At 47.8% G+C, this 21994-nt stretch overlaps 1 protein-coding gene across 2 annotated transcripts; it reads right to left on the reverse strand.

Annotated features, from left to right (window-relative positions):
• Positions 1-442: 442 nt before the first annotated feature.
• Positions 443-21267, reverse strand: LOC124020008 (actin-related protein 2-A-like). Of its 2 annotated transcripts, XM_046335420.1 has the most exons (10): positions 21112-21267; positions 19603-19713; positions 19337-19351; positions 12606-12821; positions 10630-10702; positions 9741-9877; positions 8518-8667; positions 1846-1991; positions 1152-1284; positions 443-735 (listed from the first exon to the last, which is right to left on the reverse strand). In XM_046335420.1, the coding sequence occupies exons 1-10, from the start codon at positions 21157-21159 to the stop codon at positions 565-567; spliced, it is 1200 nt and encodes a 399-aa protein (XP_046191376.1). In that variant the 5' UTR covers positions 21160-21267; the 3' UTR covers positions 443-564. The 2 variants fall into 2 exon arrangements, with proteins under 2 accessions (XP_046191376.1, XP_046191378.1); XM_046335422.1 differs by lacking the exon at positions 19337-19351.
• Positions 21268-21994: the final 727 nt, after the last annotated feature.

Raw genomic sequence — 21994 nt, forward strand, 5'->3', positions numbered from 1 at the left:
CTAGTCTGACATGGGGGAGGAAACCGTGTCGTCATCACTCCCTACGGTGATGCCGTGATTCTGTTGTTTAGAAGAGGAAGAAGGATAAATAGATATCTAGTCTGACATGGGGGAGAAACCGTGTCGTCATCACTCCCTACGGTGATGCCGTGATTCTGTTGTTTAGAAGAGGAAGAAGGATAAATAGATATCTAGTCTGACATGGGGGAGGAAACCGTGTCGTCATCACTCCCTACGGTGATGCCGTGATTCTGTTGTTTAGAAGAGGAAGAAGGATAAATAGATATCTAGTCTGACATGGGGGAGGAAACCGTGCCTGTGTGTTTTACACATTCACTATTCTAGGTGCTTCTCTATGATGACCCTTCAGTGTATGGGTGAATATATGGGTATTTATATGTTTGATCGTGTGTGTGTGTGTGTGTGTGTGTGTGTGTGTGTGTGTGTGTGTGTGTGTGTGTGTGTGTGTGTGTGTGTGTGTGTGTGTGTGTGTGTGTGTGTGTGTGTGTGTGTGTGTGTGTGTGTGTGTGTGTGTGTGTGTGGTCTTTAACATTGTGGAGGTCTTTATCTGACAGTGACTCCCAGTTTCTCCAGCACCCTGACTCCTTTCTCCTGGTACTCCTCCCTGGTCAGCCAGAAGTTATCTTTGTCCTTCATGATGTCCGCCAGCACGGCCCCGCCCAGGAACACCATGTGCTTACGCCGCGGCGGGTCCTCGATGCGGATCTTAAATTTCTACAGAGGGAGACGGGGGGGGGGGGGCAATTCAGCATTATGTCCGAGGGGAGGAGTTTGGCACAGGATGGATGAATCTTGACCTCATCATATAATGCCTAGTAATTCAGGATGCAAGGTGATTTGTAGAGCAGCGATTATATGCTCTACTTCTGTTGTGTACTATGAGCTGACTACTTAAGAGATGTTTCTTCTGTCTCCACCTAGTGGGTTAACTACAACACTGCACCATGTTGAGGAAGTGGGCCCTGTCCCAATACTTTTCAACATACATCCTTCCTCCCACCCTTCAGGTCCATTAGGGACCGGTTGGACCTTTAGACAGTTCATCATTGCAAATGACAATCTGTTATTGACTTTCTATTAAAAAATGTGAGTTAAATAAAAGCAAAAATATATTTTAAAAGAGTTCTCACCGAGAGTTTGTCCACGTCTCCTTTCAGCACACGTTCCAGGTAGAGCTGTTTGAGCTCCCTCTCTAGTCGAGATGGAAGACCTGGATACATGGTGGACCCACCTGACAACACTATGTGTTTATAGAACTCAGACCTGAGAGAGAGGGGGGAGAGGGGGAGGCAGAGAGAGGTGAGAGAGAGGGGGAGGTGAGAGAGAGGTGAGGGGGGGCAGAGAGAGGGAGAGAGAGGGGGGGGGGGCAGAGGCAGAGAGGTGAGATTAAAACAGGTGACGATAAAAAAGTAGTGTGTGTGTGTGTATTGTCGGTCTGTGTGTGTGTGTATTGTCAGTCTGTGTGTGTGTGTGTATTGTCGTCTGTGTGTGTGTTGTCGGTCTGTGTGTGTGTGTAGTCGGTCTGTGTGTGTATGAGTGTGTGTGTATTGTCGGTCTGTGTGTGTGTATTGTCGGTCTGTGTGTGTGTATTGTCGGTCTGTGTGTGTGTATTGTCAGTCTGTGTTTGTGTATTGTCAGTCTGTGTGTGTGTATTGTCAGTCTGTGTGTGTGTATTGTCAGTCTGTGTGTGTGTATTGTCAGTCTGTGTTTGTGTATTGTCGGTCTGTGTTTGTGTGTTGTCGGTCTGTGTGTGTGTGTAGTCGGTCTGTGTGTGTGTATTGTCGGTCTGTGTGTGTGTATTGTCGGTCTGTGTGTGTTAGTTACCTGGTGTCGATGTCTGCTGCATGGATAGTGTTGAAGAGCAGCTCTGCCACCCCGACTCCTTCTACGTTGATGAGATGGGGCTGGAACAAAGCCTCTGGAGCCTCGAAACGCTCCCCTCCCACCTTGATCACCCTGCCGTCTGGGAGCTGGAGGGAGGGAGGGAGGGAGGGAGGGAGGGAGGGAGGGAGGGAGGGAGGGAGGGAGGGAGGGAGGGAGGGAGGGAGGGAGGGAGGGAGGGAGGGAGATTGAAAGTCAGAGGGTGGTGTGTGTATGTTGTTCAGGCTTACGTGTGGTGAATGTGTAGTAGTGTCTTATTGATGATCACGTGTGGTGGTGAGTGTGTGTGTGCATTTACTGTAAAACGGCTTAATCTGTATTTTATGAGTTGTGTGTGTCTTTGTAGCTTGTGTTGCGTGCGTGCGTAAAGGCTCAATTCAGCTCAGGCCGTGGGAGGAAGTTGAGAGCTGCCCAGCCACCGCCGCCCTGTGGCCACAAAGGATATGATGTCACGCCCCCAGACACACTACCCACCTTGTCTCACACACACACTCTTAAGACGTGTGTGTTTTATAATGAGTTCCCTCCTTATGAAAGAAGAGCAATATCATGGAGGAATATTCCACCCACACTCTGGAAGCTGCTCAGCACTTCCTGGTTCCCATGAAGCTCCACCGACATTAACATATAGAGACCAATCCAGTGTCAAATCAAATCAAATTTGATTTGTCACATACACATGGTTAGCAGATGTTAATGCGAGTGTAGCGAAATGCTTGTGCTTCTAGTTCCGACAATGCAGTGATAACCAACAAGTAATCTAACTAACAATTCCAAAACTACTGTCTTATACACAGTGTAAGGGGATAAGGAACATGTACATAAGGATATATGAATGAGTGATGGTACAGAGCAGCATACAGTAGATGGTATCGAGTACAGTATATACATATGAGATGAGTGTGTAGACAAAGTAAACAAAGTGGCATAGTTAAAGTGGCTAGTGATACATGTATTACATAAGGATGCAGTCGATGATGTAGAGTACAGTATATACATATGCATATGAGATTAATAATGTAGGGTAAGTAACATTATATAAGGTAGCATTGTTTAAAGTGGCTAGTGATATATTTACATCATTTCCCATCAATTCCCATTATTAAAATGGCTGGAGTTGGGTCAGTGTCAATGACAGTGTGTTGGCAGCAGCCACTCAATGTTAGTGGTGGCTGTTTAACAGTCTGATGGCCTTGAGATAGAAGCTGTTTTTCAGTCTCTCGGTCCCAGCTTTGATGCACCTGTACTGACCTCGCCTTCTGGATGATAGCGGGGTGAACAGGCAGTGGTTTGGGTGGTTGATGTCCTTGATGATCTTTATGGCCTTCCTGTAACATCGGGTGGTGTAGGTGTCCTGGAGGGCAGGTAGTTTGCCCCCGGTGATGCGTTGTGCAGTCCTCACTACCCTCTGGAGAGCCTTACGGTTGAGGGCGGAGCAGTTGCCGTACCAGGCGGTGATACAGCCCGCCAGGATGCTCTCGATTGTGCATCTGTAGAAGTTCGTGAGTGCTTTTGGTGACAAGCCGAATTTCTTCAGCCTCCTGAGGTTGAAGAGGCGCTGCTGCGCCTTCTTCACGACGCTGTCAGTGTGAGTGGACCAATTCAGTTTGTCTGTGATGTGTATGCCGAGGAACTTAAAGCTTACTACCCTCTCCACTACTGTTCCATCGATGTGGATAGGGGGGTGTTCCCTCTGCTGTTTCCTGAAGTCCACAATCATCTCCTTAGTTTTGTTGACGTTGAGTGCGAGGTTATTTTCCTGACACCACACTCCGAGGGCCCTCACCTCCTCCCTGTAGGCCGTCTCGTCATTGTTGGTAATCAAGCCTACCACTGTTGTGTCGTCCGCAAACTTGATGATTGAGTTGGAGGCGTGCGTGGCCACGCAGTCGTGGGTGAACAGGGAGTACAGGAGAGGGCTCAGAACGCACCCTTGTGGGGCCCCAGTGTTGAGGATCAGCGGGGAGGAGATGTTGTTGCCTACCCTCACCACCTGGGGGCGGCCCGTCAGAAAGTCCAGTACCCAGTTGCACAGGGCGGGGTCGAGACCCAGGGTCTCGAGCTTGATGACGAGCTTGGAGGGTACTATGGTGTTGAATGGCGAGCTGTAGTCGATGAAAAGCATTCTCACATAGGTATTCCTCTTGTCCAGGTGGGTTAGGGCAGTGTGCAGTGTGGTTGAGATTGTATTGTCTGTGGACCTATTTGGGCGGTAAGCAAATTGGAGTGGGTCTAGGGTGTCAGGTAGGGTGGAGGTGATATGGTCCTTGACTAGTCTCTCAAAGCACTTCATGATGACGGAAGTGAGTGCTACGGGGCGGTAGTCGTTTAGCTCAGTTACCTTAGCTTTCTTGGGAACAGGAACAATGGTGGCCCTCTTGAAGCATGTGGGAACAGCAGACTGGTATAGGGACTGATTGAATATGTCCGTAAACACACCGGCCAGCTGGTCTGCGCATGCTCTGAGGGCGCGGCTGGGGATACCGTCTGGGCCTGCAGCCTTGCGAGGGTTAACACGTTTAAATGTCTTACTCACCTCGGCTGCAGTGAAGGAGAGACCGCATGTTTTCGTTGCAGGCCGTGTCAGTGGCACTGTATTGTCCTCAAAGCGGGCAAAAAAGTGATTTAGTCTGCCTGGGAGCAAGACATCCTGGTCCGTGACGGGGCTGGGTTTCTTCTTGTAGTCCGTGATTGACTGTAGACCCTGCCACATGCCTCTTGTGTCTGAGCCATTGAATTGAGATTCTACTTTGTCTCTGTACTGACGCTTAGCTTGTTTAATAGCCTTGCGGAGGGAATAGCTGCATTGTTTATATTCGGACATGTTACCAGACACCTTGCTCTGATTAAAAGCAGTGGTTCGCGCTTTCAGTTTCACGCGAATGCTGCCATCAATCCACGGTTTCTGGTTTGGGAATGTTTTTATCGTTGCTATGGGAACGACATCTTCGACGCACGTTCTAATGAACTCGCACACCGAATCAGCGTATTCGTCAATATTTCCATCTGACGCAATACGAAAAATGTCCCAGTCCACGTGATGGAAGCAGTCTTGGAGTGTAGAGTCAGCTTGGTCTGACCAGCGTTGGACAGACCTCAGCGTGGGAGCCTCTTGTTTTAGTTTCTGCCTGTAGGCAGGGATCAGCAAAATGGAGTCGTGGTCAGCTTTCCCGAAAGGGGGGCGGGGCAGGGCCTTATATGCGTCACGGAAGTTAGAGTAACAATGATCCAAGGTTTTACCACCCCTGGTTGCGCAATCGATATGCTGATAAAATTTAGGGAGTCTTGTTTTCAGATTAGCTTTGTTAAAATCCCCAGCTACAATGAATGCAGCCTCCGGATAAATGGTTTCCAGTTTGCAAAGAGAGTTAAATAAAGTTCGTTCAGAGCCATCGATGTGTCTGCTTGGGGGGGATATATACGGCTGTGATTATAATCGAAGAGAATTCTCTTGGAAGATAATGCGGTCTACATTTGATTGTGAGGAATTCTAAATCAGGTGAACAGAAGGATTTGAGTTCCTGTATGTTTCCTTCATCACACCATGTCTCGTTAGTCATGAGGCATACGCCCCCGCCACTCTTCTTACCAGAGAGATGTATGTTTCTGTCGGCGCGATGCGTGGAGAAACCCGTTGGCTGTACCGCCCTGGATAGCGTCTTCCCAGTAAGCCATGTTTCCGTGAAGCAGAGAACGTTGCAGTCTCTGATGTCCCTCTGGAATGCCACCCTTGCTCGGATTTCGTCAACCTTGTTGTCGAGAGACTGGACATTGGCAAGAAGAATGCTGGGAAGCGGTGCGCGATGTGCCCCTTTTCGGAGTCTGACCAGAACACCGCCGCGTTTCCCTCTTTTTCGGAGTCGTTTCCTTGGGTCGCTGCATGCGATCCATTCCGTTGTCCTGTTTGTAAGGCAGAACACAGGATCCGCGTCGCGGAAAACATATTCTTGGTCGTACTGATGGTGAGTTGACGCTGATCTTATATTCAGTAGTTCTTCTCGACTGTATGTAATGAAACCTAAGATGACCTGGGGTACTAATGTAAGAAATAACACGTAAAAAAAAACAAAAAACTGCATAGTTTCCTAGGAACGCGAAGCGAGGCGGCCATCTCAGTCGGCGCCGGAAGTCGTGTTCAGCCTCCTGTGGTGTGGTGGTATATTCTGTTACTCATCAGCTGCTCAGAGTCGTGTGGTGGTATATTCTGTTACTCATCAGCTGCTCAGAGTCGTGTGGTGGTGGTATATTCTGTTACTCATCAGCTACTCAGAGTGGTGTGGTGTGGTGGTATATTCTGTTACTCATCAGCTGCTCAGAGTCGTGTGGTGGTATATTCTCAGAGTTGTGTCGTGTGGTGGTATATTCTCAGAGTCGTGTGGTGGTATATTCTCAGAGTTATATCATCAGAGTCGTGTGGTGGTATATTCTCAGAGTCGTGTGGTGGTATATTCTCAGAGTCGTGTGGTGGTATATTCTCAGAGTCGTGTGGTGTGGTGGTATATTCTCAGAGTCGTGTGGTGGTATATTCTCAGAGTCGTGTGGTGGTATATTCTCAGAGTCGTGTGGTGGTATATTCTCAGAGTCGTGTGGTGGTATATTCTCAGAGTCGTGTATATTCTCAGAGTCGTGTGGTGGTATATTCTCAGAGTCGTGTGGTGGTATATTCTCAGAGTCGTGTGGTGGTATATTCTCAGAGTCGTGTGGTGTGGTGGTATATTCTCAGAGTCGTGTGGTGTGGTGGTATATTCTCAGAGTCGTGTGGTGGTATATTCTCAGAGTCGTGTGGTGTGGTGGTATATTCTCAGAGTGTGTGTGGTGGTATATTCTCAGAGTCGTGTGGTGGTATATTCTCAGAGTCGTGTGTGGTGGTATATTCTCAGAGTCGTGTGGTGTATATTCTCAGAGTGGTGGTATATTCTCAGAGTCGTGTGGTGTGGTGGTATATTCTCAGAGTCGTGTGGTGGTATATTCTCAGAGTCGTGTGGTGTGGTGGTATATTCTCAGAGTTGTGTGGTGGTATATTCTCAGAGTCGTGTGGTGTGGTGGTATATTCTCAGAGTCGTGTGGTGGTGGTATATTCTCAGAGTCGTGTGGTGTGGTGGTATATTCTCAGAGTCGTGTGGTGTGGTGGTATATTCTCAGAGTTGTGTGGTGTGGTGGTAAATTCTGTTACTCATCAGCTGCTCAGAGTCGTGTGGTGTGGGGGTATATTCTGTGGGGGTCATTGGGGGGTTCTATGCACCATAAATATGTTATTTTAGACTGAAGCTCCAGACAACAACAAAACAGCTGCTAAACGCTATTGATACTGGCCTGTTATTTAGGGTCCAAAAATGTGGTCCAAAAGTTCTGAATTGGTCACTAGGGGTCTGTTTACACTGACCGTGCAGGACTCAACCAGCACAGAGGTTAGTTACTGACCTGGTACGACTCACCTGGTAGAACCTGGTAGAACAGTGGTACTGACCTGGTAGAACTGACCCAGTAGGACTGACCCGATAGGACTGTGGTACTGACCTGGTAGGACAGTGGTACTGACCCGGGAGCACAGTGGTACTGACCCGGTAGGACTGACCCGGTAGGACTGACCCGGTAGCACAGTGGTACTGATCTGGTAGGACTGACACGGTAGGACTGACCCAGTAGGACAGTGGTACTGACCCGGTAGGACTGACCCAGTAGGACAGTGATACTGACCCGGTAGGACTGACCCAGTAGAACTGACCCAGTAGGACAGTGGTACTGACCTGGTAGGACTGACCCGGTAGGACTGACCCAGTAGGACTGACCCAGTAGGACAGTGGTACTGATCTGGTAGGACTGACCTGGTAGCACAGTGGTACTGACCTGGTAGGACTGACCCAGTAGGACTGACCCAGTAGCACAGTGGTACTGACCTGGTAGGACTGACCTGGTAGGACTGACCCAGTAGGACAGTGGTACTGACCTGGTAGGACTGACCCAGTAGGACTGACCCAGGAGGACAGTGGTACTGACCTGGTAGGACAGTGGTACTGACCTGGTAGGACAGTGGTACTGACCCGGTAGGACTGACCCAGTAGGACAGTGATACTGACCCGGTAGGACTGACCCGGTAGGACTGACCCAGTAGGACAGTGGTACTGACCCGGTAGGACTGACCCGGTAGGACTGACCCAGTAGGACAGTGGTACTGACCCGGTAGGACTGACCCAGGTAGGACTGACCCGGTAGGACTGACCCAGTAGGACAGTGGTACTGACCCGGTAGGACTGACCCGGTAGGACAGTGATACTGACCCGGTAGGACTGACCCGGTAGGACAGTGGTACTGACCCGGTAGGACTGACCCGGTAGGACAGTGGTACTGACCTGGTAGGACTGACCCAGTAGGACAGTGGTACTGACCTGGTAGGACTGACCCGGTAGGACTGACCCAGTAGGACAGTGGTACTGACCCAGTAGGACAGTGGTACTGACCCAGTAGGACGGTGGTACTGACCTGGTAGGACTCGACCAGCACGGTGGTACTGACCTGGTAGGACTCGACCAGCACGGTGGTACTGACCTGGTAGGACTCGACCAGCACGGTGGTACTGACCTGGTAGGACTGACCCAGTAGGACAGTGGTACTGACCTGGTAGGACTCGACCAGCACGGTGGTCTCCAGAGCCAGTTTCTGCTCCTGTTCGATGTTGTAACCCACATAGCACAGCTTCTCCTTCATCATCCGCACCGTCTCAAAGTCTGCAGAGTGGTTGAACGCATAGCCCCTCAGCAACAACAGCTGGAGATCAGAGAGGTGTTTCCACCAAGCTTATTAGGGAAAGGGGGATACCGTGTCGGTTGTACAACTGAAATGTGTCTTCCACATTTAACCCAACCCCTCTGAATCACCCTTAATCAACATCCACGTCTTCAGCACCCGGGGAACAGTGGGTTATACTGCCTTGCTCAGTGACAGAATGACAGATTTTTACCATTAGCTTGGGGATTCGATCCAGCAACCTTTCAGTTACTGGTCCAACACTCTAACCACTAGGCTACCTGCTGGTTACTGGCCCAACGCTCTAACCACTAGGCTACCTGCTGGTTACAGGCCCAACACTCTAACCACTAGGCTACCTGCTGGTTACAGGCCCAACACTCTAACCACTAGGCTACCTGCTGGTTACTGGTCCAACACTCTAACCACTAGGCTACCTGCTGGTTACTGGCCCAACGGCTACCTGCTGGTTAACCACCACTAGGCTACCTGCTGGTTACTGGCCCAACGCTCTAACCACTAGGCTACCTGCTGGTTACTGGCCCAACGCTCTAACCACTAGGCTACCTGCTGGTTACTGGCCCAACGCTCTAACCACTAGGCTACCTGCTGGTTACTGGCCCAACGCTCTAACCACTAGGCTACCTGCTGGTTACTGGTCCAACACTAACCACTAGGCTACCTGCTGGTTACTGGTCCAACACTCTAACCACTAGGCTACCTGCCTCCGGTCCTTTTCCACAGGACAGAGAACTGGGACACAGTGAATGAGGACCGTAGATGGATGGAGTACAACTACAGACCAAAAGCTGCATGTTCCAGTCGCATCGGGGACAACCATAACCCAATTCTCCTAACCTGCCGCGTTCCATTCTCCTAACCTGCCGCGTTCCATTCTCCTAACCTGCCGCGTTCCATTCTCCTAACCTGCCGCGTTCCATTCTCCTAACCTGCCGCGTTCCATTCTCCTAACCTGCCGCGTTCCCTTCTCCTAACCTGCCGCGTTCCCTTCTCCTAACCTGCCGCGTTCCCTTCTCCTAACCTGCCACAATCAATGTGTATGAGATCCAGGTGTCAGAGGTGGTCAGAGGTACCTTAATGAGGTAGCGGGTTATGTCCCTCCCAGCGATATCCAGGCGTCGTGTCAGATGGGGCAAGCTGAAGCCCTCGTACACCGGACAGATGTGTGTCACACCGTCCCCAGAGTCCACCACAACACCTGTCAGCAGGCCTGAGGGCAGAAACACACAGAGAGGTCAGACACGCGCACAGAGAAATCAGACACGCACACAGAGAAATCAGACACGCACACAGAGAAATCAGACACGCACACAGAGAAATCAGACACGCACACAGAGAAATCAGACACGCACACAGAGAAATCAGACACGCACACAGAGAAATCAGACACACACACACACACACACACACAGGTCAGACACACACACACACACAGGTCAGACACACACACACACACACACAGAGGTCAGACACACACACACAGACACACACACACACACACACACACACACACACAGGTCAGACACACACACACACACACACACACACACAGGTCAGACACACACACACACACACACACACACACACACACACACACACACACACACACACACACACACACACACACACACACACACACACACACACACACACACACACACACACACACACACACACACACACACACACACACACACACACACACACACACACACACACACAGAGGTCAGACACACACACACACAGAGGTCAGACACACACACACACACAGAGGTCAGACACACACACACAGAGGTCAGACACACACACACACACAGGTCAGACACACAGAGTAACATAATTAACCCCCCCCCTCGATATGTTTCACACACCTCTGAATGGGAGGGAGTAAGCTGTGTTGAGTTGGGGCTTAAAGTGAACCAGAGAGAGTTGAAGAGGCTGTGTGTTCCTCTAGTCTAGTACCTTGGGCGTAGAGCGTCAGCACAGCCTGGATAGCAATGTAGACCCCTGAGAACTGATACGTCTCAAACATCACCTACCAGAGACAGAGAGACAACTTTAAAAGACTGTAATGATGACTAATGATGAAAATGTGTAACACTCACACAGCTTTAGAGCTCTGTTAATGATGAACCCAACTGACCCTCACACAGCTTTAGAGCTCTGTTAATGATGAACCCAACTGACCCTCACATAGCTTAGAGCTCTGTTAATGCTGAACCCAACTGACCCTCACATAGCTTAGAGCTCTGTTAATGCTGACCCTCACACAGCTTTTAGAGCTCTGTTAATGCTGAACCCAACTGACCCTCACACAGCTTTAGAGCTCTGTTAATGCTGACCCTCACACAGCTTTTAGAGCTCTGTTAATGCTGAACCCACTGACCCTCACACAGCTTTAGAGCTCTGTTAATGCTGAACCCAACTGACCCTCACACAGCTTTAGAGCTCTGTTAATGCTGAACACACTGACCCTCACACAGCTTTAGAGCTCTGTTAATGATGAACCAACTGACCCTCACACAGCTTTAGAGCTCTGTTAATGCTGAACACACTGACCCTCACACAGCTTTAGAGCTCTGTTAATGCTGAACACACTGACCCTCACACAGCTTTAGAGCTCTGTTAATGCTGAACACACTGACCCTCACACAGCTTTAGAGCTCTGTTAATGCTGACCCTCACACAGCTTTAGAGCTCTGTTAATGCTGAACACACTGACCCTCACACAGCTTTAGAGCTCTGTTAATGCTGAACACACTGACCCTCACACAGCTTTAGAGCTCTGTTAATGCTGAACACACTGACCCTCACACAGCTTTAGAGCTCTGTTAATGCTGACCCTCACACAGCTTTAGAGCTCTGTTAATGCTGACCCTCACACAGCTTTAGAGCTCTGTTAATGCTGAACCAACTGACCCTCACACAGCTTTAGAGCTCTGTTAATGATGACCCTCACACAGCTTTAGAGCTCTTGTTAATGCTGAACCCAACTGACCCTCACACAGCTTTAGAGCTCTGTTAATGATGAACCAACTGACCCTCACACAGCTTTAGAGCTCTGTTAATGATGAACCCAACTGACCCTCACACAGCTTTTAGAGCTCTGTTAATGATGAACCAACTGACCCTCACACAGCTTTAGAGCTCTGTTAATGCTGAACCCAACTGACCCTCACACAGCTTTAGAGCTCTGTTAATGATGAACCAACTGACCCTCACACAGCTTTAGAGCTCTGTTAATGCTGAACCCAACTGACCCTCACACAGCTTTTAGAGCTCTGTTAATGCTGAACCCACTGACCCTCACACAGCTTTAGAGCTCTGTTAATGCTGACCCTCACACAGCTTTAGAGCTCTGTTAATGCTGACCCTCACACAGCTTTAGAGCTCTGTTAATGCTGACCCTCACACAGCTTTAGAGCTCTGTTAATGCTGAACCCAACTGACCCTCACACAGCTTTAGAGCTCTGTTAATGCTGACCCTCACACAGCTTTATAGCTCTGTTAATGCTGAACCCAACTGACCCTCACACAGCTTTAGAGCTCTGTTAATGCTGACCCTCACACAGCTTTATAGCTGTGTTAATGCTGAACCCACTGACCCTCACACAGCTTTAGAGCTCTGTTAATGCTGACCCTCACACAGCTTTAGAGCTCTGTTAATGCTGACCCTCACACAGCTTTAGAGCTCTGTTAATGCTGAACCCACTGACCCTCACACAGCTTTAGAGCTCTGTTAATGCTGACCCTCACACAGCTTTAGAGCTCTGTTAATGCTGACCCTCACACAGCTTTAGACCTCTTAATGCTAAACCCACTGACCCTCACACAGATGTTCCTACATTAGTTCTCATACGGTAATGAGGTCAGAGTGGTGGCTAGCTGTTGCTATGCACTTGGAGTCAACTTGCTACAACCCCCCCCGACATACACACCTCGATGATTTTCTCTCGGTTCTTGGTGGGGTTCATGGGCGGCTCGGTGAGCAGGATCTTGCAGTTCCTGGAGTCGATGTTGAGCTTCTCAGGCCCGAAGGTGTAGTCCCACAGGTGCTTCATGTCATCCCAGTTCCTGACGATGCCGTTCTCCATGGGGTAGTTGACCTCTAGCATGGAGCGCAGCTCGCTGGCCTCGTCGCCCACCATCAGGTCCTATAGACGTTAAGGGGTTTAAAGGTTCAGATAGACACCCCTGGGTCGTGTTCATTAGCACACGACGTGACAAAGCATTTTGCAACCGTAAACAGAAACAAGCGTTTTTCTTATTGGGAAAAGTTGTGTTGTTCTCCGTGGGATAGTTTGGGTTCGATCGGTGGAGGGTCTTATGAATACGGCCCTGGAGAAATCACCTTTCACCAGCAGTAACAGAGGGGCATGTCAACACTGCCTCCATGACGGCTCCATGAGGGTCTTATGAATACGGCCCTGGAGAAATCACCTTTCACCAGCAGTAACAGAGGGGCATGTCAACACTGCCTCCATGACGGCTCCATGAGGGCCTTATGAATACGGCCCTGGAGAAATCACCTTTCACCAGCAGTAACAGAGGGGCATGTCAACACTGCCTCCATGACGGCTCCATGAGGGCCTTATGAATACGGCCCTGGAGAAATCACCTTTCACCAGCAGTAACAGAGGGGCATGTCAACACTGCCTCCATGACGGCTCCATGAGGGCCTTATGAATACGGCCCTGGAGAAATCACCTTTCACCAGCAGTAACAGAGGGGCATGTCAACACTGCCTCCATGACGGCTCCATGAGGGCCTTATGAAACGGCCCTGGAGAAATCACCTTTCACCAGCAGTAACAGAGGGGCATGTCAACACTGCCTCCATGACGGCTCCATGAGGGCCTTATGAATACGGCCCTGGAGAAATCACCTTTCACCAGCAGTAACAGAGGGGCATGTCAACACTGCCTCCATGACGGCTCCATGAGGGCCTTATGAATACGGCCCTGGAGAAATCACCTTTCACCAGCAGTAACAGAGGGGCATGTCAACACTGCCTCCATGATGGCTCCATGAGGGCCTTATGAATACGGCCCTGGAGAAATCACCTTTCACCAGCAGTAACAGAGGGGCATGTCAACACTGCCTCCATGATGGCTCCATGAGGGCCTTATGAATACGGCCCTGGAGAAATCACCTTTCACCAGCAGTAACAGAGGGGCATGTCAACACTGCCTCCATGACGGCTCCATGAGGGCCTTATGAATACGGCCCTGGAGAAATCACCTTTCACCAGCAGTAACAGAGGGGCATGTCAACACTGCCTCCATGACGGCTCCATGAGGGCCTTATGAATACGGCCCTGGAGAAATCACCTTTCACCAGCAGTAACAGAGGGGCATGTCAACACTGCCTCCATGACGGCTCCATGAGGGCCTTATGAATACGGCCCTGGAGAAATCACCTTTCACCAGCAGTAACAGAGGGGCATGTCAACACTGCCTCCATGACGGCTCCATGAGGGCCTTATGAATACGGCCCTGGAGAAATCACCTTTCACCAGCAGTAACAGAGGGGCATGTCAACACTGCCTCCATGACGGCTCCATGAGGGCCTTATGAATACGGCCCTGGAGAAATCAGACCGTTAGCTTAGCTGTACCGTCACCTTTCACCAGCAGTAACAGAGGGGCATGTCAACACTGCCTCCATGACGGCTCCATGAGGGCCTAAAGAGACACAGTAATGGGATATACACATACGCAGCAGCGCTAAAAAAAAAAGAGGCAAGTCACATCCGTTAGCAATTACCCAGCATGCATTCTTTAAAAAAACAGCATGTTCCCATGCATTCACTCTTAAAACCTGTTCCCTTTCTGACCAGAGCACAGGGCTACAATCCTAAACTTGAGAAACATGCAAGTAACTTACACGGACACCATTGATGTCAATGAGAAGTTTGCCTGACAATCTGCATGCAGGTCAAGTTCGGATTCAGTCTCATTTGAGCAAAGCTCAGTCAGAGTTACATGCAAACCAGGCATTGGGAATCACTACATGATTGGTTAGCCAAGTGTTAGTCACACAGTACAACGTTTCCTATTTCACTGGCAGACACTGAGCCTGACGGTCAGCAGTGCAGACTAGAAAACTGTTGCCCACGGAAGCTACTTGACACGTTTAGAAACCGTAGCCTGGTCCCAGATCTGTTTGTATTGGTTTGACTTGTGCCAACTGCTATGGTCAATGGTTGGGACAAACAGATCTAGGACCAGGTTAGAGAAACAGTTGATACAGTGTGTGTTTAGGCACTGAAGGAACCCCCGTCTGGCAGTGCCATGTGTTTTCAATGAAGACCTGCTGCTTCCATCCTGTCTGTTCTGCCAATCAACAGCTATGTACACACACCATCACACACACCATGTACACACACAACACCATCACACACCATCATCCCACACACACACACACCATCATCACAAACACACACACACCATCATCACAAACACACCATCATCACAAACACACCATCATCACAAACACACCATCATCACAAACACACCATCATCACAAACACACCATCATCACAAACACACCATCATCTCAAACACACCATCACAAACACACCATCATCTCAAACACACCATCACAAACACACCATCATCACAAACACACCATCTCAAACACACCATCATCACAAACACACCATCATCACAAACACACCATCATCTCAAACACACCATCATCTCAAACACACCATCATCTCAAACACACCATCAAACAAACACACCATCACAACTTTCAATTCATGATCTGAAAGCTGATTGACATTTGCTGTACTACTACTGTTGTTAATAAATTCAACTTGTCTTCCTAAACCAAGACAGTTTCAAATCTCCCTCTACTGTTGTATTAAAGGTACCGGTGGGGGACCATAAAACACAATATGACAAGACCCCCAGCTAAAAGTGCACGAGTAGTCTCCCAATAGTCATCTCATTGTCCCTCATTTGTTTGCATGTTCGTCCACCACTTGTAGGTCTTCCACCACTGATGTCACTCAACCCTGATCATCTTCTTCTCTCTCTGCATCAACCTGTCCACTCCAAACATCTTGGAGAGAGTACCGAGGTTTCTAATCTTGGTGAAGGCACCGAGGTTTCTAATCTTGGTGAAGGCACCGAGGTTTCTAATCTTGGCGAAGGCACCGAGGTTTCTAATCTTGGCGAAGGCACCGAGGTTTCTAATCTTGGCGAAGGCACCGAGGTTTCTAATCTTGGCGAAGGCACCGGGGTTTCTAATCTTGGCGAAGGCACCGGGGTTTCTAATCTTGGCGAAGGCACCGGGGTTTCTAATCTTGGCGAAGGCACCGGGGTTTCTAATCTTGGCGAAGGCACCGGGGTTTCTAATCTTGGCGAAGGCACCGGGGTTTCTAATCTTGGCGAAGGCACCGGGGTTTCTAATCTTGGCGAAGGCACCGGGGTTTCTAATCTTGGCGAAGGCACCGGGGTTTCTAATCTTGGCGAAGGCACCGGGGTTTCTAATCTTGGCGAAGGCACCGGGGTTTCTAATCTTGGCGAAGGCACCGGGGTTTCTAATCTTGGCGAAGGCACCGGGGTTTCTAATCTTGGCGAAGGCACCGGGGTTTCTAATCTTGGCGAAGGCACCGAGGTTTCTAATCTTGGCGAAGGCACCGAGGTTTCTAATCTTGGTGAAGGCACCGAGGTTTCTAATCTTGGCGAAGGCACCGAGGTTTCTAATCTTGGTGAAGGCACCGAGGTTTCTAATCTTGGTGAAGGCACCGAGGTTTCTAATCTTGGTGAAGGCACCAGGGTTAGATAAACAATATGCACAACTGTAGTGTTTGTGTTTTAATCAATTTAAAACGACGACAAAAGACAGTTATGCTCATGTTCATTGATTAGGGATATCAATCATTGATTAGGGATATCAATCATTGATTAGGGATATCAATCATTGATTAGGGATATCAATCATTGATTAGGGATATCATCATTGATTAGGGATATCATCATTGATTAGGGATATCATCATTGATTAGGGATATCATCATTGATTAGGGATATCATCATTGATTAGGGATATCATCATTGATTAGGGATATCATCATTGATTAGGGATATCATCATTGATTAGGGATATCAATCATTGATTAGGGATATCAATCATTGATTAGGGATATCATCAACATCCACATGCGTTTCAAAATAAACATACGCTAATTAAAACACCCTGTTTTATGAGAATTCTTTCAAATGATTAGAACATCGAAACACCTTAAAACGCCGTTCCAGGGGTGTGATCTGCACATGAGCTAGCACCAGGGGTGTGATCTGCACATGGGCTAGCACCAGGGGTGTGATCTGCACATGAGCTAGCACCAGGGGTGTGACCTGCACATGAGCTAGCACCAGGGGTGTGATCTGCACATGAGCTAGCACCAGGGGTGTGATCTGCACATGAGCTAGCACCAGGGGTGTGATCTGCACATGAGCTAGCACCAGGGGTGTGATCTGCACATGGGCTAGCACCAGGGGTGTGATCTGCACATGAGCTAGCACCAGGGGTGTGATCTGCACATGGGCTAGCACCAGGGGTGTGATCTGCACATGAGCTAGCACCAGGGGTGTGATCTGCATCTGCACCAGGGGTGTGATCTGCACATGAGCAAGCACCAGGGGTGTGATCTGCACATGAGCTAGCACCAGGGGTGTGATCTGCACATGAGCTAGCACCAGGGTGTGATCTGCACATGGGCTAGCACCAGGGGTGTGATCTGCACATGAGCTAACACCAGCCGGGACAGTCTCCCTCTAGCGCAAGTGAAGTGAGTTGAGAACAGCTGAATGGGTCTTAAGAAGTTGTTCACATACAAAAAAAAAATTTTTTTGTGGTAGAACATTTATATTCATCGCTGATTTTAAATGATTTATACTTTTACTGTTGATACTTGATACTATATTTTAGCAATAACATTTACTTTTGATACTTAAGTATATTTATTTACTCAAGTAGTATTTTACTAGGTGACTTGAGTCATTTTCTATTAAGGTATATTTACTTTTACTCAAGTATGACCATTGAGAACCTTTTCCACAACTGCATGTGCATATAGGCACATTCATTTCTTAATTTTAAATGAAAGTATGATCACTTATCTGAGAAGGTACCAAAAAATGTCTGAACAATTGGTTACCTGAGGGTTGACTCAACACCAACGTTTTTTCTTCAGGTTTGAAATTGGCCACTAATTGCACACAACTCAATAACTTACTAATAAAACATCTGATTGGCTAAGAATAAAAAAAACTGTTATGGATATAACAACCAGATTAATTGGCTGAAACATAAAACAGCGGAAAAAGTTGATTATAAAACTAGTTTTTTATTATACATTTGAATCCAAAGCTGGAAGTGGGCTTAATGGGTACGTGGGCTTAATGGGTACGTGGGCTTAATGGGTACGTGGGCTTAGTGGGCTTAATGGGTACGTGGGCTTAGTGGGCTTAATGGGTACGTGGGCTTAATGGGTACGTGGGCTTAATGGGTATGTGGGCTTAATGGGTACGTGGGCTTAATGGGTGCGTGGGCTTAGTGGGCTTAATGGGTACGTGGGCTTAGTGGGCTTAATGGGTACGTGGGCTTAGTGGGCTTAATGGGTACGTGGGCTTAATGGGTACGTGGGCTTAATGGGTACGTGGGCTTAATGGGTACGTGGGCTTAATGGGTACGTGGGCTTAATGGGTACGTGGGCTTAATGGGTACGTGGGCTTAGTGGGCTTAATGGGTACGTGGGCTTAGTGGGCTTAATGGGTACGTGGGCTTAGTGGGCTTAATGGGTACGTGGGCTTAGTGGGCTTAATGGGTACGTGGGCTTAGTGGGCTTAATGGGTACGTGGGCTTAGTGGGCTTAATGGGTACGTGGGCTTAATGGGTACGTAGGCTTAATGGGTACGTGGGCTTAGTGGGCTCAATGGGTACGTGGGCTCAATGGGTACGTGGGCTCAATGGGTACGTGGGCTCAATGGGTACGTGGGCTCAATGGGTACGTGGGCTCAATGGGTACGTGGGCTCAATGGGTACGTGGGCTCAATGGGTACGTGGGCTTAATGGGTACGTGGGCTCAATGGGTACGTGGGCTTAATGGGTACGTGGGCTTAATGGGTACGTGGGCTTAATGGGTACGTGGGCTTAATGGGTACGTGGGCTTAATGGGTACGTGGGCTTAATGGGTACGTGGGCTTAATGGGTACGTGGGCTTAATGGGTACGTGGGCTTAATGGGTACGTGGGCTTAATGGGTACGTGGGCTTAATGGGTATGTGGGCTTGATGGGCATGCTGACCCTATATAGGGAACAGGATGTCATTTCAGACACAGTCCATGTAGCATTCAAGTTCCTTCTGCTAAACTAACTTGAGATGAAAAACAGGAACAGCAAAACAGTGAAATGAGTGGACTAGATTTCTGTCCGCCTAGTCATTAGGAATCCATTTTTCTCCACAGAAGTACTTAAAATGTTATAATTAGCCAAATATTTAGCCAAATAAAAACACCAATTAGAGACTAATTAAATATAGAAAACAACAAATGCACTCCAAATGTAGTAAAAAACACAGCATCACTCGCTCTCCCCGTTAGGCAACCAGGGAGGGCATGGGCCTGCACACGCCAGCCAGGAACTCACACCACTTACCATCTTCTGAATATTCTACTTCATCATGTGATGACAGGTGAAGGAGGCAGAGCATAAAGTTGAGAGTCAGCCAGTAAAACAAAGAGAGAGGAAGGGATGTCATTTTAAAAATAGGTGTTACTGGACTCAGGGAGTCAGTATGACAGACATACATGAGATTAAGTCTAGTCCATGCTTCTTGGTCCAGGAATAGGGTTGTTGTGTCAGGGTAACTTTTGAACCAACGTTGGAGTGTTGCACAGGAGAGGATAGCTTCGTAGTATTACCTTAATCTCAATGTTGCCCACTTTGGCTGTGGAGCGAATGATTGGCCTGCCCACCAAGGCAGGGAAGATGTGCTCGGGGAAGTTGGAGCCTGCATAGCCACACTTCACAAACTGAGAGAGAGAGAGAGAGAGAGATATTTATATATTTTCTTTAGTTAAAATATTTTACTAGGCAAGTCAGTTAAGAACAAATTCTTATATACAATGTCGGCCTACCAAAAGGCCTCCTGGGGATTAAAAATAAAGATACAGAGAGCGAGAAAGAGATAATATACTCAAATATATATATATATTAACACTGTATATTGCCCTGGCAATACTGGTCTGTTCCTTCCATGTGAATAAATATTGTTTGTATTGGACTGGTTTGAATTAAAAGACAGGAGGAAGAGAGAGTGAGCACGGGTGGAGAGGAGGCAAATGTGGAAGACAAGGGCTTTATTTGAACTCCCCAAAGCAAAATAGCCTAGTTATTATGCCTAATCTCAGTTACCCAGAAGTAACAAGAGATTAAGTTAAAGCAAAATTATAGTCCACACTTCTTCGGGCATCAGAAAGCAATTACTGACAATATTTGTGACGTTCGCTTCAGTAGACTTGAGTAAGGGTCACAAGCTGTAGCCTAGCAGTGAATGTGTGTATATTAGAATCCTCGCTGTGGTTAAGAAACTAGTCTCACTTCCGCTTGACTCATTTCTTCAGCCCTTCACAGTGAGCACTTTTTAGCTGCATACACACTATGCCAGCAACGCTTCAAATCGCTGAGAGTCAGAAGTACAATCCAAAAACAACCACTAAGACCCCTTTGGTGTATCCAGATTTGAAGGATCCAAGTACTGTAAGCTATTTTTACTATCTATGTCCTAAATGACGGAGGGACCTCAGAATCCCTAGAAACAGTTGTCAGGAGGAGCGCAGCCCAGATGCAACTATTTTATAGCCTTCCATAAAAAACATTGGAAATCCTACCGGATATTGCCAGTTAGCTATTAACACACAGGCATGGGTTATGGTTAACGTGAACTAGCTTAACTCATTCTGTCGTTATGACCTGAGGCATAAGGACCAGTAGAAACAAATGTGAATTTACAAAACATTCAAAACATGTCGACATCAACATTGAGTAAAAATGTAGTTAGTTGGCTAACGCTAGTTGGCTGACCTAACTAGACTAGCTAACCAGCTAACTAACTAACTAACACGAAAGCTGGGTCAAACGATTTAATAGGTTTGAATTAACAGGCCGATTTAATTTTTGCACCGTGAAATTGATTTTTAGTGCATGTATTGGGAGATGACAACATAGCTAGCCAGCGGTAGATAATTGTAAAAACGGACAGACATTCCTGCCTAGCGTTTACCCACCGACTTAACTAGCTAACGTTAGAGAGCTAGCAACACATCATCCACTTCCTGTTTCAGATAAAAATGTTCTCCTGCCATTCTGCCTTGGAAAAATATAGCATGAATAGAACTCGATAATATGCAGCTTTCCACTCATAAACTTACCCCGGTTCCATTGTCACAAACCACCACTTTCCTTCCCTGGCTATCCATTTTGCAAAACCCAGGAGCCAGCAAACCTCCCCAGCTCAACTTTCTTCAGCAAGCCGGAAGTCACCACCCAGACTGTCTTGGCATCTTCCGGGGGGGGGGGGGTATTCGAGTACTTTTCGATGGCATTCATCCTTTTTTCCTTCCTAGAAATGCCACAGAACAAAATAAGTATGAAATCCAGGGGCCAAGTAGGCTACTGTGGCTATTTGATCGTAATGTAGACCTACCAGAGTGGCCTACCATAAAACAACAATGGAGAAAATGCATCCCATAACACTTTAATAGCTATTCTATCGTACAGCCGACAGCAGCAGCCGATGTGTTGTGTTCAATGCCTACATTCCATGATACTTTTTGGGGAAAAAATGCAGGGCTTGACATTCAGACAAGGTGACTGAAAATGTTGTGTTGTTTAATGCAAGAAACCACTTTACAAAATAAAATGCATTATTATTCCCATACCATTATTGAATGGATCAGACAAATTAAGCTACCCTCTGCCCATTCAAGCCTGTTTCAAAATACAACACTGCCCCTTTAAGACAAAAAAAGCTCTTTACTTGACTTGCTTTTAGAGATGTATAGAAATGTACATGTTTTGTGCTCTTTTAGGAAACAATCACTCTCCTATTGCTGACTAATAATGATCTATAACTGGGCTAATAACTCACTAACAATCACTCTCCTATTGCTGACTAATAATGATCTATAACTAGGCTAATAACTCACTAACAATCACTCTCCTATTGCTGACTAATAATGATCTATAACTGGGCTAATAACTCACTAACAATCACTCTCCTATTGCTGACTAATAATGATCTATAACTGGGCT

This window comes from Oncorhynchus gorbuscha, unplaced genomic scaffold, assembly GCF_021184085.1.
Source record: "Oncorhynchus gorbuscha isolate QuinsamMale2020 ecotype Even-year unplaced genomic scaffold, OgorEven_v1.0 Un_scaffold_745, whole genome shotgun sequence".
Lineage (NCBI taxonomy): Eukaryota > Metazoa > Chordata > Actinopteri > Salmoniformes > Salmonidae > Oncorhynchus > Oncorhynchus gorbuscha.

Coding starts and splice junctions, on each gene's coding strand:
- LOC124020008 (XM_046335420.1), bottom strand. CDS start 21,159: ATGGATAGCCAGGGAAGGAAAGTGGTGGTTTGTGACAATGGAACCGGG. Junction 19,714..21,111: donor TTTGTGACAATGGAACCGGG/GTAAGTTTATGA, acceptor TCTCTCTCTCAG/TTTGTGAAGTGTGGCTATGC. Junction 9,878..10,629: donor GCTGACGCTCTACGCCCAAG/GTACTAGACTAG, acceptor TTCTGCCCTCAG/GCCTGCTGACAGGTGTTGTG.